The 13260-nt window shown below is 29.5% G+C and overlaps 4 protein-coding genes across 4 annotated transcripts; 2 read left to right on the top strand and 2 right to left on the bottom strand.

Annotated features, from left to right (window-relative positions):
- Positions 1-2723: 2723 nt before the first annotated feature.
- On the bottom strand, positions 2724-5305 carry LOC108739180 (GPI mannosyltransferase 4). Its single transcript, XM_018472953.2, has 3 exons — positions 4914-5305; positions 3910-4849; positions 2724-3765 (listed from the first exon to the last, which is right to left on the bottom strand). The coding sequence occupies exons 1-3, from the start codon at positions 5038-5040 to the stop codon at positions 2889-2891; spliced, it is 1944 nt and encodes a 647-aa protein (XP_018328455.1). The 5' UTR covers positions 5041-5305; the 3' UTR covers positions 2724-2888.
- Positions 5306-6344: 1039 nt separating this feature from the next.
- On the top strand, positions 6345-7904 carry LOC108739181. Its single transcript, XM_018472955.1, has 5 exons — positions 6345-6488; positions 6550-6893; positions 6959-7161; positions 7246-7429; positions 7524-7904. The coding sequence occupies exons 1-5, from the start codon at positions 6373-6375 to the stop codon at positions 7856-7858; spliced, it is 1182 nt and encodes a 393-aa protein (XP_018328457.1). The 5' UTR covers positions 6345-6372; the 3' UTR covers positions 7859-7904.
- LOC108739182 (ATP-dependent RNA helicase DDX54) lies at positions 7837-11506 on the bottom strand. Its single transcript, XM_025978063.1, has 12 exons — positions 11235-11506; positions 11016-11183; positions 10704-10960; positions 10327-10425; positions 10080-10248; positions 9790-10000; positions 9507-9727; positions 9167-9370; positions 8785-9101; positions 8589-8727; positions 8136-8283; positions 7837-8076 (listed from the first exon to the last, which is right to left on the bottom strand). Exons 1-12 carry the CDS (start codon positions 11466-11468, stop codon positions 7901-7903), a joined length of 2343 nt encoding a protein of 780 aa, XP_025833848.1. The 5' UTR covers positions 11469-11506; the 3' UTR covers positions 7837-7900.
- Positions 11507-11593: 87 nt separating this feature from the next.
- LOC112905503 (protein AATF-like) lies at positions 11594-13224 on the top strand. The gene is made up of 2 exons (XM_025978070.1): positions 11594-12004; positions 12060-13224. Exons 1-2 carry the CDS (start codon positions 11710-11712, stop codon positions 13208-13210), a joined length of 1446 nt encoding a protein of 481 aa, XP_025833855.1. The 5' UTR covers positions 11594-11709; the 3' UTR covers positions 13211-13224.
- Positions 13225-13260: the final 36 nt, after the last annotated feature.

The raw sequence follows: 13260 nt of genomic DNA, 5'->3' as shown, positions 1-13260 counted from the left end.
ATAGATCTTGATTAGGCCAAGAACCTAGTTCAGTGTTATGTTGGTTGCAGTAACATAATTTACACTGCTGTGCAGGTCAATTTGTTTTTCAAAAAATAATGTAGAAAAACTGTAAAACTATAAGAAATGTACAGAAAAACATATAATAGACTTATTTTAATACTATCACTGTTTAAAATTAAATGCACTTTATAAGGCCACATAAATATAGCGTATCCACTTCAGTCGTTTTCGAGCCGACATCTCCATGATTCGTAATAGGCGCGCTTATTTTTTTTAAAACTATTAATTATTATTTTAATTATACTTACATCATCTTTTGGAATTATACTATCTTAATACTAACAATTGTAAATTTCATTTGTTGAGCTATTATAAATAGATAATAAGCCTGCCTACAAAAAAATAAAAAATTCTTTGCATACTTTTAAAAATTGCAATAGTTTTGTATGTATCTGTACGTTTTTTAATATAAAATTTTGCTTTCAGAATAATTTTGCAATAGCTCTTATTACATATTCTTTTCAAGTATTATCTTTTTACTTGAAAGAATAAACTGTTTAATATATTCAATAGACAGACAAAAGAATGGCATTGTTCATATTACCGATTATGTAATGTCTGTATAAAAGAACGAATAATTAAAAAAGCGTAAAAAGATAAAATTAAGTAAAAATATTGTACATGCAAGGTATTCATGTTACTTGTGCGTTTATTTTAGGTCAAATCATAAAATAATATATGTATGTACATATGTATATCATGTGATATTGAGCGATAGATGTGCGGTCTTTTAGAGATGTATACGTATATACGTAACAGTCCGTAAAATAGCTGCAGCAGGTATATAACATTTTATTTACTACATAGCACATAACAATTGTTCAAACTGTAGAGTTTTGATTAAAGAATAAATTACTATTAAGTAATTTAGTAGTTGTAGAAATACCATTATTTTTTTTTAGGTAAATTATTTCCTAACTTAGCTACTAAAGTGGTCAATTACAAAAGGCTTGTGAATTGTATATAGGAGTGATACTAAAATGCCAAACATTGTAAATGAAATTAAATTAGATTTTAAAGATGTGCTTTTGAGACCAAAAAGATCGACATTGAAAAGCCGCAGCGATGTAAGTATTGATTTTTTGTAAATATTTCTTATTTTTTGGCTTTGATAAAATCGATTTTAGGACTAATTTAGCTTACTGCAGAGTAATAGATTTTATTAATAGCCACTGTAAAAATAGCATTTCTTGCGATCTTAAAAAATTATCAAGCTTATTTTCTATATATTTTATGTTTTAGTATAAACGAATATACAGGGACGAACTAAAACTTGTTCTANATAGGGAAAAAAATAATCAATACAAAGCCGCTTATATGTAAAATTTGCTTTCAATCATAAACCTTCTTATTTGCTTTAGGTGGAGACTATCTTATAGAAATTTGTGGTCGTCATCTTAATATTTTCGGTCAAGGAGCTCTGAGATTTATAGAAAAGCAATGGAACGTTTCCAAAGCCAGGGATGTAACAACAGTTAACTTTAATTATTCTAATTTTAATTCAATTGTCGGTATTTTTGGGAAACTGAAACAGCGGTTTCCAAATATTGAAAATTTCGTTTTCAAAGAAACAAATATACACTGTTTAGGGCAGTTGAATGCGTTAGCGGAAATACAAGGATTTGTCTCACTTTTTATTCACAGTGACGGGAATCCTATTACACAAAAACTTTGGAGAAGTTACGCAGTATTTAGGCTAGTGCATTGGGGATTGAAAAAGATTAATGATAAAGAGGTACATAATGTGAAGTATGATGCACTCATGTAATAAATATTCTTATTACAGAAAGAAGTTAAGTTGTTGTTTCTTTTAGGTTTCTGAAGAAGAAATAAAGGAAGCCAATGAGGAATATCAAAGTCTTAGTGATCTTGTCTTATGGTCCTTACCAGATATACTATTGGAGCCACTTTTAAACAGGTTGCATTTAGATCTGAGTCGAACACAGGGACAGAATGCAAAAAAGTGGCTTCAATCAATTGATCCAGCATTGAAAAGCGTCGTTAGTAAAGAGGCATTACAATGGAAAAAGAATTCACCAACCCATGTAAGCTGCATTTAAGAGACTTCCATTGTATATTAATTTTCTTAAGAATACTATCAAAGAAAATTTGAATTTTTCAGGAAGATCTTTTACTGAGACAAAATAGTAAAGCTCATATGGGAAAAATGTTACAAGACACTTGTAGTGCCGTTTATAAATTAAGACAACTTGATCGGCATTGGTCTGATGTGTTTCATGAGGTTGTACGGAACATTGTTCTGGACTATGCTCATTTAGATATGTATATGAAGAAGAAGATGCAAGAAGTACAAGCCAGCGGACTTTCACTGCCATAGTTTGCATGATTTTAGCACCAACATTGAAACAGTACAAAATATCGAGTTAGGTAATAGTTTTAAGATTTAATTAAGTCTGTTGATTACAATTTTTAGATGTTTTGTAAAAAATCTGTAAACTTATTGTACGCTAAGGTGATAACTTTGTTTATTTTTTATTTTATACTCAAAATATACTTTTTTGCACAAATATTTATCGTAGTTCTACTAATTAGTCAACATTTAGCCTTTCACGGTAAATACATAAAAGGTACTTAAATATTGAATAAAACGTGGTACATCCTACAAGTTAATATTTTTATTAACGATAAGAGTTAAAATTAATGTAACAATTAGGAATTTATGTTTGGCTAAAAATGAATAAACATCATTTTAATTAAATACATTTTTACGTGTTTACAATAAATTAAAAAACATGGCAATGTAAAGTATCACAGACTAAATCGTTGAATACTAAAAACAAAAAAACTAATTTTTAAATTGCATTTCATTCAGCCTCTATATCCTGCGCGAATGTAACTTCATAAAGAGAGAGACTGAAAAATTGCGAAAACTTGATGAGATAGTTGTAAGTAGGTAAAATCATTTCTTTTTCACACTCTTTAGGTGGCAACGAATCTAAGCAATACATATCAAAATATTCCAATGCCTCAACACTGAAATGAGGATAAAAAAGGCGTACTTTTCTAATTTTAGTGTTGATAACGTTTTCGATCGTTTGTAAGAAAAAACTTTCCAGACCTGTAGGCCAAAGAACAAAAAATTTGCAGTCCTGAACATATTTTCCTTGACTGCGAAGGCAGTGATTGTGAACGTGTACTAAAGCTTCTGCAACAGTGGAATAACTTACGGAACCGAGTTCGTGCAAATACACTTTTCGATAACTTATTTCTTTAAAATCCGTAAACGAGAATGAACGACGAGGTTTCTGAAGAAACAACGAGTAAGGAATATTATAAGTGTAACACGTAAGCAAATGGTACTGTGTCAATGGTTTTTTCAACATTTCATTAAAACTTAGAGGCACTTGAACGACACCTCCTTGATGTATTAAACCAAAGAATATAAAACATACTAAGTTAGTAAAAATCCAGATTTTTAGCAATGAATGTGACGATTTTTTCTTCTTGGGTGAACTTTTGTTTAATTTTTTATTTTCATGTTTTTCGATTATAGCAAGTTCTGGCTCCTTTAGTATACTAGGACCGTGTAAATACACTAATGGAAGTAGTAGTGGAATCAAAAACCGAGCTTCTTGGTGTGGAATAACAGAAAAAATAGCCAATGCTATTAAGGTACTCGCAGTCATAAGTGCCTTTATCGTTTTAATTTGCGGCAAATGATTTAGACGAGCTTCATATATTCTGTAAAACAAAGTTAATTGTATTAAAAAAAATGAATCACAAAATACATTAAAAAAATTAAGCGTAGCAGGTGGTAACTTTTAACTAAAATAACCATACAATCAAGTGCAAATTTAACTCAGAAGTACGAAAACATTTAATTACCTTTTGAGAGCTACTAAAATCTCATAAAATGCCAGGAATCCTAATACATTAAAAAGAAGTGGAATGTTACATAGCATATGCAAATAGCGTGGATGTAGTCCATGTTGTGCTAAATTTTTGTTATCTGCATTGTACTTTATGAAATTTAAAGGGGTAACGACGAAACTATTTATTGAAACGTCCATCATTCCGATTTCGCCCCATGATATATAGCCATAATAAAAAGAATCAAATATTATCAGGAATATAAATGACGGAAGGGTGCACAAGGCAAATATTAAAATCCTAATATTGAAATGTAAGGAAATAACAGGCTTTGATCCCATCCCTCTGTACAACCAAAAGAATACAGGACCAGCTGCAAAGGCGATAAATGTTGGTCGATTAAAGAAGCCCACAACTGTAATTGTTGCAACTATAAAACAATTTCGAAAAGAGAAATTTGGCAGTAGAAGTTTTAATTTATGAAATTTTGCCTTTTCAGCTGCTGTTTTTGCCTTTCGATGACGCATATGCAAATATTCAGTTTGTTTCACAACTATATTAGAAAAAATCATGCTTTCAGATACATAATATAATAAAAGTGAGAAAAGGATTAGTTCAATAGTGTTAGTAAATGTCCTGGTTCCATATACAGTCATTACATATGAACTAGCAAGAATAATCAGCCGGGATTGATATTTCTCATTATTGGTTACACATATTTTAAAAAGGCAAAAATCATTGATGAGAGAAAAGAGACATATTACTAGACGTGGAATAATTAAAGTGAAGTAAGGGGTAATTAATGAAATAGCAAACCATGCCTCTGAAAAGTAATTAATTGTCTGTAAAAACTTAAATCCTGTCCCAACCATAATGTAAGGGGTAAACATACTTCGAATGGGAAATGTTGTATTGAATTCCCATGGCTTATTTATATCAACATTTAGGAATTTCCCTAAAAATATTAATGAAAAATTAACAACCGATTATATTTCAGTTTATAACAAAAGGATACTAACCGGCTAGAACTTCAAATGTTTGAAAGAATTCATCTGGGTGAATGTAACCTGTCTGTGGTAAAAAAGTTGAAATAATTCTTGCAACAACTAGGAGGAAATATATTGTATTATGTAGGACGATACTCATTATTTTGTTGGTACAGATACACCTATTATACACTTATGTTAAGTTCATTTTTCATCAATTCTTTATGGAGTTAACCTCAAAAACTTGTAACGTGGCAATCCCTGCTACTGAACCTCTTTTTAACTGATAAAAATTAAAGCATTATTTTTCGGCTTTCGAATAATGTATTAATAAATTTTTATCCAGTTTTACAAAACAGAGAAATAACTATTTTAACACAACTAATTATTTACTACTAGGTTAACCGAACTAAACAATTTGTTTGTTTATAATCTGTCATAGGTTATGTAATCTATTTTATGCTATGGGTTACTGTAACGTTTATGATTTTTAAACATTAAGAAAACATTTGTTGAGGAATTTTCCGGAAGATGGCACTTGATGTACTGACCGAAGTATTTAATATGAAATACAGAAAAAGGTAAAAATATAAAAATTATTCAAATTGTATCAGATTTGGAGCAATTATTAAAAAAAAAAAGGAAACCACGATAATGATTCTTTAGTGTCTATGATATTCCCAAAAGAAAAATTAACTAATGGTTTGTATCTTCACATACATATGGCAATTATTGGCACTTATTACGTGATTAGCAATTAATCGTAAATTAATTTGTTTCTCACTCATTCTGATAATTTGATATCAAAAGTACAGTTTTATATACTATTAAATTCACACAATCGTTTACTAAGATATTGCCTTACACTTGTAACTTCTCCTAAGACGCTGAAATTAATAGATTTATATAAATTAATGTGCTTATAAAAAGTTTTGCAATTGGCAAAAATAGAGGATTGTAATGTAAGAAAATTGTACGTTATGCTTTTCAAAAGATAATGCCGCCCTTTTTGATGATTGCAAGTAGTAGAATATCCCTATGTCCGAATCTCAACTCGCCACTAGTTCAGAGCGCATTTGAAATTGCTTTTAATTCTATATGTGTATTTTAAAACTGTTTTAGAAAAAAGTTTCAGATAAAGATATTTTGTCTAACTCGTGGCCCCTCTTGAACTTTTTCCGGTCCGTGAAATTCATCACAGTTATTTCATTATTTATGCATCCATATACTCAAAAATTCATTAATTAACTGTCNACTCTGGTAAATATTTGAAAATAATTTATCATTACGCTAAAAATGTAACTAAAATATTAATAACATTTTTAAATTCACCAAAGGATCAATTCTTTATTCAAGAAATTAAATTTTGTAATTACGAAACACCCTGTATACATAATTTTTGCTGTTTACGATAGGCAACCATTTATACTTAAGTACATATTGGTAACAAACCATATTTTTCAATCTATTTTTAAAAAGAAATGTAAAGGTTATGTTTTACGTCAAAAATATCAAAATAAAGAATAAATTCCATGATTCCTTACAAAGTTTAACTTTATTTGTGAATTGTTCAATTCATCAAAACGGCTTGATTATCCAAATAATTATGTACGCACTTGAATGTCCCGTATTACATTTTTAACTTTATATTTTAATAACTGACTTTTAGGTCTGCATTTCATTTAATCCGAAACACTGTGAAAAATATAAATATTCTACATAATATTAGAAAATATTCATCGCAGAACTATCATACGATATTCAATACTGAATTTTCTGTTATTCCCTTTTGTCACCTAAATATACAAGGAGGTTTTCACCTAAACATCATACCTTTAGATGTCCATAAATATATAAATGCTGATAAAGTGTTTGTTAATTTTATAAGTCCTGATCCCAAAAATATCGATATCCCTGAATGCAAATTAGATAATGATGTAATTACAATTACAAGTAATAACTGTAGTGACTGTACTGAACTTATTTGTAATATTGAAGCTCCAGTTAAAGCAAGTATGAACAAGAAAGTTAAAACTTAATCCTAACTTAAAAAGAATAATAGTATCATCTCATTACAGATGTTCAAGCTACTGTTTCTACTGGAAACATTCATATTTCCAATTTTCAAGGAGATCATGTACTTTTAGGTACAAAAAGCGGTGATATTTCAGTTGAAAATTGTTATTGTCAAAAAATTGAACTTCACAGTGAAGCAGGAAATATAATTTGCAAGAAAGTGCTGCAAGCTTCTGACACATCCTTAACGACGGGTAATTTTGGTGTAAGAAGTTTACTAGATAATTTGAAGTTTTAATAATACTCATTTTTGTTCATAATGAATTTATATGTTTATTATGACTTTTAGAGTATAACAGCCAATAAGCTTCAAGGAATTAATTTAATTGCAAGTACTGTAAATGGACATATTCGTACAGAATCAACCTACTTTAAAGACAGTTTCTTTTCCTCAGAGACAGGACCACTTCATTTACTAAATGCCCATAAGAACTGTAAAGTTCATATTAAATCAAAAGGAGAATTAAATTTAAGTATGTAAATCACTCAATTAACTAACTTATCGTCAGTTTAAATTATTGAAAAAACTTTTTTATAGTTGTAATAGAACTTGAATTTTTATTTTAGTTCGTTTTGATGGAGTATTAGAAGCAATTTTAAAAGAAGGTAAAGCAAATATTCAGCTTTCCAGGATAGAGGCTGATTCTAAAATAATTGTGGATGAAGAAGGAGAACTGAACCTTAAACTATTTGAAAGTTGTCAACAGACTATATCTTTAAAAATTGTTGGACAAGACATTCGGTTGAATGACAATCTTCAAATGACCCTGTTAAAAGAAAATGATAATTTGATTTTAACAGGGGAAAATACTAATGGTCCGAAACTAAATATTACAGCGCCAAAAAGTAAAATTAATGTGGAAGGAGCAACGATATCGGATTTGTTCTCTAAATCGCTGTAAAGCTTTTATTGGTTTAATTAATATATGTATAAAACTTACAACTCAACGATGCTTTGTTTTTGATTTCTTAAATTTCTTCTTTTGGCGCATCTTTTTCTTTTCTGCAATCTTTCTCGCTTTAAGGATTTGTTCTGTCGTTTTTAATTCCGATTTTCTTTGTTTCGTCATTACTTTTTCATTGTGCCTGGCCCAATGGGTTTTAATATTTTTAAATTTATCTGCAACAAAAAATAAAAAGTAGTTAACGTAATAAAAATTAAACAAACATTAATCTAACTTATTTGCTTTTTCTGTTCATCATCTTCACTATCTTCCTCCTGTTCTGCAGCTTTCGTTTTTTCTTTCCACTGAGCGTATCGGTCGCTTTTATAACTCGAAGGTATCCAAGCTCCTGATTCTGTTTTTATTTTACCAGCTTTCGGATTCTGAAAAATACAATTGTAAAAATAACTAGAAAAAAGACCACTAAAAATGTTTATCTGTGAAATATAAACAGAAAATGTTTACTATTACTCTGGTCTTCCTTTAGGTCGAATAATTTTTCGCTTTTTACCAAAGATTTCCCTGCATGAGTTCGTAAATAAAAATGCATATGAACAAAAAAAATAGTTAAAAATGCTTTTAAATCAATGGACATATAAATTAACTTATCAAAATTAAATAAAATAAAGAACTGTAATTCTATTGGTGAAATTTTTCTAATACATATAAAACCTGAAAAAACACTTACAGGATTTACTGCTACCATTTTCTTCTTTTTACGGTCCCACCTTATTTGATTTTTAGAGGATTGTAACATTTCAGAAGAATCACCTATTAAGTCAAACTGTGCTTTTATTGCATCTTTTTGAAAATTATTTATGGCCAGTCTTAAAAAAAATACAAAAACGATTAATTTTATACTAAATAATTCATTCCATTCTTACCCTTCCTCAGTATGTCTGTCTGGAGGGACGTATGGAATAAAATGTTCTTCATCCTTGACCTTTTTCGTTTTCTTTTTATAAATTTCTTCGATTTTTCGTTTTTTTGGTAAAACAACTGTTTTAAACGTTTCTTCTATATCGTGATTATCACTAACGGTAAGATCTGCTTTTTTGCTTTCGTCGAAAGTCGGTTTTAATTTTTCCTTTTCTTTAGTTTTTTCATGAAAAGATTCAATTACACTCTTATGTACAGCTCTTTTGTTTTTCATTGTAATATAATCAACCGATTTGTTTTTACCGCAAATTTCGAAAATTGTCTACAAACAGAATTTTCAACTAGTTAATTTAACAGGAAAATGTTTAGGAATAAAAAATACGTTACCCCGGGTGGCCTGTAGTTTTTCATTTGTCCCAGTAATAATTCCCTGTCAGCTTCCAATTCTCCAGTTTCATTTTTGAATACTGGATGAATGCCGCAAGATGCAAAAGGCATTTCCTTCACTCTACGATTACTATCGGCAGATGAGAGAGGTCTTGATCTTATGTATTGTTTATAAGCATTTTCACAAACATTACTCATACTCACCTAAAAAGACAAAAATAGGATAATGAAACGTGAAAAAATATTTTAATGGAAATGACAACCATAAAATAAACAGTTTCAAAAATTTAAACGCCAAAGAAATGTTAACAAGCAGAAATGTTAAATAAAGATTAAGTACCAAATCAACGTGAGTTTCGTGGAGAGTAACCAGCAGACTAAACTGTTCTTCTATAATACCCTGGGGCATTTTCCCAACGACAGTTTCATTGAGGGTACTATTTGGTCCCGCCAATATCAGCGGACGTCCCAAAAAGAGGTGCAAATCTAAAAGATATGCATACTCATCTGGTGTTACTAATGAATAGGCAGTTCCGGTTCTGCCAGCTCGTGCACAACGACCTTAAACAAGAGAGCTTTTAAAAAAATAGACCAAATATATATTTCAACAATAACGTTCTTACCGACTCGATGCACAAAAAGTTTTGATTTTGCAGGAAAGTTAAAGTTAATTACATTATCTAGCTGGGGTATATCAATTCCTCTAGCAGCAACATCTGTTACAACTAAAACCTTAACTTTTCCTGTTGTAAATTTTGCTGCGTGAATTTTTCTAGCTGATGGATCCAAGTTTGAATAGATATACGTGTTACTTATGCCACAATAATCTAGTATCTATGAATAAAATAATGAAAAATTGTGAATTAAAATTAAAAGTGATTTTGTATTAAATAATGGATAAAAAAAATAGTACCGAATGTAAATATTCAACATGGTGTTTTGTTGCAACAAAAACAACTGTTTGTTGTTTACTATCAATATGACTTTTCAGTAACATAAGTAGAGCTGCAACTTTTTCCTCAGGACGTACAATTAAAAATAGTAACTTCAACTCAGTGGGTAGTTTTGATTCAACATCCAATCTGAAATCAATACATTCAGATTTAAATTAATGTTACAAAAAAATTAAAATAAAGAAAAGAAAAAAAAAAGTAAAATACCTTATTAACACAGGATCACTCAAGCCAGCTTTTGCAAAATCCACAAGTACTTTAGGAAGTGTAGCAGAAAAAAGAACAGTTTGTCTCGAATCTGGTAATCTACATAATACATGTACTTTTAATGCATAGTATTATTTCAAAGATTTGTTATTATCAAATTATCAGAACTCTTATTAATACATCTAATTTACAACGAAACCAAGAGAGAATTGTAGAATATTTTGAATTTAATGAATTACCTACTTTTAAATTTTAACAAATGTAAGACTATAAAAAAAATAAAAATATATAAATACCAAATGATACCTCTAATCGTATCATTTTTGATAAAATGAAATTATTTAAATTACTTTGAAAAAATACATATAAAAATTTACCTGTTAACAATCTCAGTAAGCTGTTCTCCAAATCCCATTTCAAATAGTCTGTCTGCTTCATCAAATACAACATATTCAATACTTTTTAATTTTAGATCCATCTCTATGCAGACATGTAAAAATCTGCCTGGAGTAGCTACTATAACATCTGGATTACCATGAATAGACGAAAATTGTTCTTCCATTGAATCTCCTCCTAGGACAACTGCTGCTTTTAATCCAGTAAATTTTCCCAGTTCTTTAATAAATTTAAACGTCTACAACAAACACTTATGTATATTAACAATTTATAATTTTGTATACCCCCCTTACTTGTAAAACTAGCTCCCTTGTAGGTGAAAGTATAAGTGCTCTGGCACCTGCTTTAGCAATTCGCATTTTAAGTTTTTCAAAGAGAGGAATTAAGAAACATGCTGTTTTACCACTTCCAGTTCGAGCCATAGCAACAACATCGCGTCCTTCCATTACGAGCGGTATAGACTGTAAAATTTAATATGAACTGTTTGAAACATTAATAATTGTGCATATTACTTTTCGTTGAATTGGTGTTGGTACTTTATAACCACGTTTTGTTATTCCTTTTAAAACGTTAAAACTTAAACCCATTGTTTGAAATCCTCCACCTTTCTTAGATTTTTTTTTAACCGTATCATTTTGTAGGTCTTCGGAAACTTTAAACGTATCCAAATTTTCGAAGCCTGGTAAAACACTGTCCATTTCAGAGGTATTTATGAATTTTTCACTATCTTGTAGACAGCTATACATATAACCTACATAACCCTACATAACCTCTAATATTCCAAGTGAATATCTATGCCATAGATAATAGATCTACAAACGGATTTATAACAGTATATACCCTTTGTGTATCTATTATCTATGTATTTCATTAATCTATGATGACCACAACACATGTTTTTGTTGGATATTTGTTATACATCAAAGAGATTAATAATAAAATCGAATAAATCATTTATTATTTACATAATTAGTGGAAATAAGGAAGATGCAGGAAAAAAATAAAGAGCGTGAAAGTCTCGGAGAAAAAATTGCGGAAATTTTAACTCCAGTACCCACAATTTTTGATCCTGAAGATGACGTAAACGAAGAAACCGTTGCAAAGGTAGTAGAAAACGTTTTTGAAGATGAAGATAAAAATGAAAATATCGGTGAAAAACTGGGCAAAATTAGACAGAGTTTCAACTTTCTAGAAGATGTTGATAAACGTTACACAGGAACTAAAAGTAGTAGAAAGAACATTGAAAATGAATCTAGTTTTAGTGGTTCAGAGGATTTAAATGGTAAGTACCTATTGAAAAAAGAATAATAAATGTAAACAGTATTGTTTTGTTTTAGATGACAATAAAGAAATAAGTGAGGAAAGCTTTGAAGAACAAACTTCAATTGATGAAGACAGTGAAGAAGAAGACCAAGATTCTGAAACTGAAGACAACAAAAGTGAAGTATCTGAAGATGAAAGTAAAAGTAACTTTAAGCATATTAATGATATTAATATGAAAACTCAAGTTTCAAAAGGAACAAGTGTTTGTAATCAATTAAACATCTGGGAAAGTTTAATGGAGTTAAGAATTCAAATGCAAAAATGTTTGATAGCATCAAACAAGATGCCTCAGAAAGATCATTTTGAAGAAATCAAACAGCAAAGTGGATCTGACTTTGCAAATAAAGTTTCAGATACAAAAAATACAATAATTAAAACATTAGATAAACTATTACAATTACAAAAAGTTTTATTAAAGCAGTATCCTGAAACTAATAATTTAGATAAGAAGAAAAAACAAATTGTACAAACTGAAGATGGTGATGAAGAAATTCCTAGTGATACTGAAGATGAGCATTTTGAAAACAGTGATGAAGAACAAGAAGAAAGTCCTAGAAAAAAAATGAAACTGGGTGATTATGAAAAAGAAATCAGTAAAACACATGAGTTATATAGGAACTATCGAAATGCCGTTATACAAAAGTGGAATGAGAAAACTAAAATAGCTTCTGTAAAGCATATAGTTCCAGTTTATTCAGTTGTTGACCAAATTCAACACATTTTGATGGATCGAGAGAAATTAATTAAGAGAAGTCAGCTGAAGAAATCTAAATATGAAATTTTGGGTTTTAAACCTATGGAAAAAGATATAATTCCAAATTTAGAAGAAAGTAATCAATCACAAGTTGCAGATGAATATAATAATAACATTTTTGATGACGATGACTTTTATTATCACTTGTTAAGGGAGTTGATTGAATATAAGTCTGCAGATGTAAATAATCCTACACAATTAGGACAGCGATGGATTCATTTACAAAATTTAAGAAGCAAAATGAAAAGAAAAGTTGATACAAGAGCTACAAAAGGAAGAAAAGTGAGATACACTGTTCATTCTAAATTAGTCAATTTTATGGCCCCAATAGATGAAGAATTGATTACTGATGAAGCTAAAAATGAACTATTTGGTTCATTGTTTGGAAAAAAGCAATTTTTTGGAAAATAAAGCATTTTAGAACATATTTGTAGTTCTTTTTCAGAAAAAAATAATAAAAT

The sequence above is a fragment of the Agrilus planipennis genome, unplaced genomic scaffold (genome assembly GCF_000699045.2).
Source record: "Agrilus planipennis isolate EAB-ADULT unplaced genomic scaffold, Apla_2.0 scaffold220, whole genome shotgun sequence".
NCBI lineage: Eukaryota > Metazoa > Arthropoda > Insecta > Coleoptera > Buprestidae > Agrilus > Agrilus planipennis.
The sequence above is the reverse complement of the archived record's forward strand: the minus strand, read 5'-3'. Positions and strand labels throughout refer to the sequence as shown.

Coding starts and splice junctions, on each gene's coding strand:
- LOC108739181 (XM_018472955.1), top strand. CDS start 6,373: ATGTTTTACGTCAAAAATATCAAAATAAAGAATAAATTCCATGATTCC. Junction 6,894..6,958: donor TGAAGCTCCAGTTAAAGCAA/GTATGAACAAGA, acceptor ATCTCATTACAG/ATGTTCAAGCTACTGTTTCT. Junction 7,162..7,245: donor TAACGACGGGTAATTTTGGT/GTAAGAAGTTTA, acceptor TATGACTTTTAG/AGTATAACAGCCAATAAGCT.
- LOC112905503 (XM_025978070.1), top strand. CDS start 11,710: ATGCAGGAAAAAAATAAAGAGCGTGAAAGTCTCGGAGAAAAAATTGCG. Junction 12,005..12,059: donor TGGTTCAGAGGATTTAAATG/GTAAGTACCTAT, acceptor GTTTTGTTTTAG/ATGACAATAAAGAAATAAGT.
- LOC108739180 (XM_018472953.2), bottom strand. CDS start 5,040: ATGAGTATCGTCCTACATAATACAATATATTTCCTCCTAGTTGTTGCA. Junction 4,850..4,913: donor AACATTTGAAGTTCTAGCCG/GTTAGTATCCTT, acceptor TAATATTTTTAG/GGAAATTCCTAAATGTTGAT. Junction 3,766..3,909: donor ATTTTAGTAGCTCTCAAAAG/GTAATTAAATGT, acceptor TTTGTTTTACAG/AATATATGAAGCTCGTCTAA.
- LOC108739182 (XM_025978063.1), bottom strand. CDS start 11,468: ATGTATAGCTGTCTACAAGATAGTGAAAAATTCATAAATACCTCTGAA. Junction 10,961..11,015: donor CAAGGGAGCTAGTTTTACAA/GTAAGGGGGGTA, acceptor TGTTTGTTGTAG/ACGTTTAAATTTATTAAAGA. Junction 8,077..8,135: donor TGAACAGAAAAAGCAAATAA/GTTAGATTAATG, acceptor TTTTTGTTGCAG/ATAAATTTAAAAATATTAAA.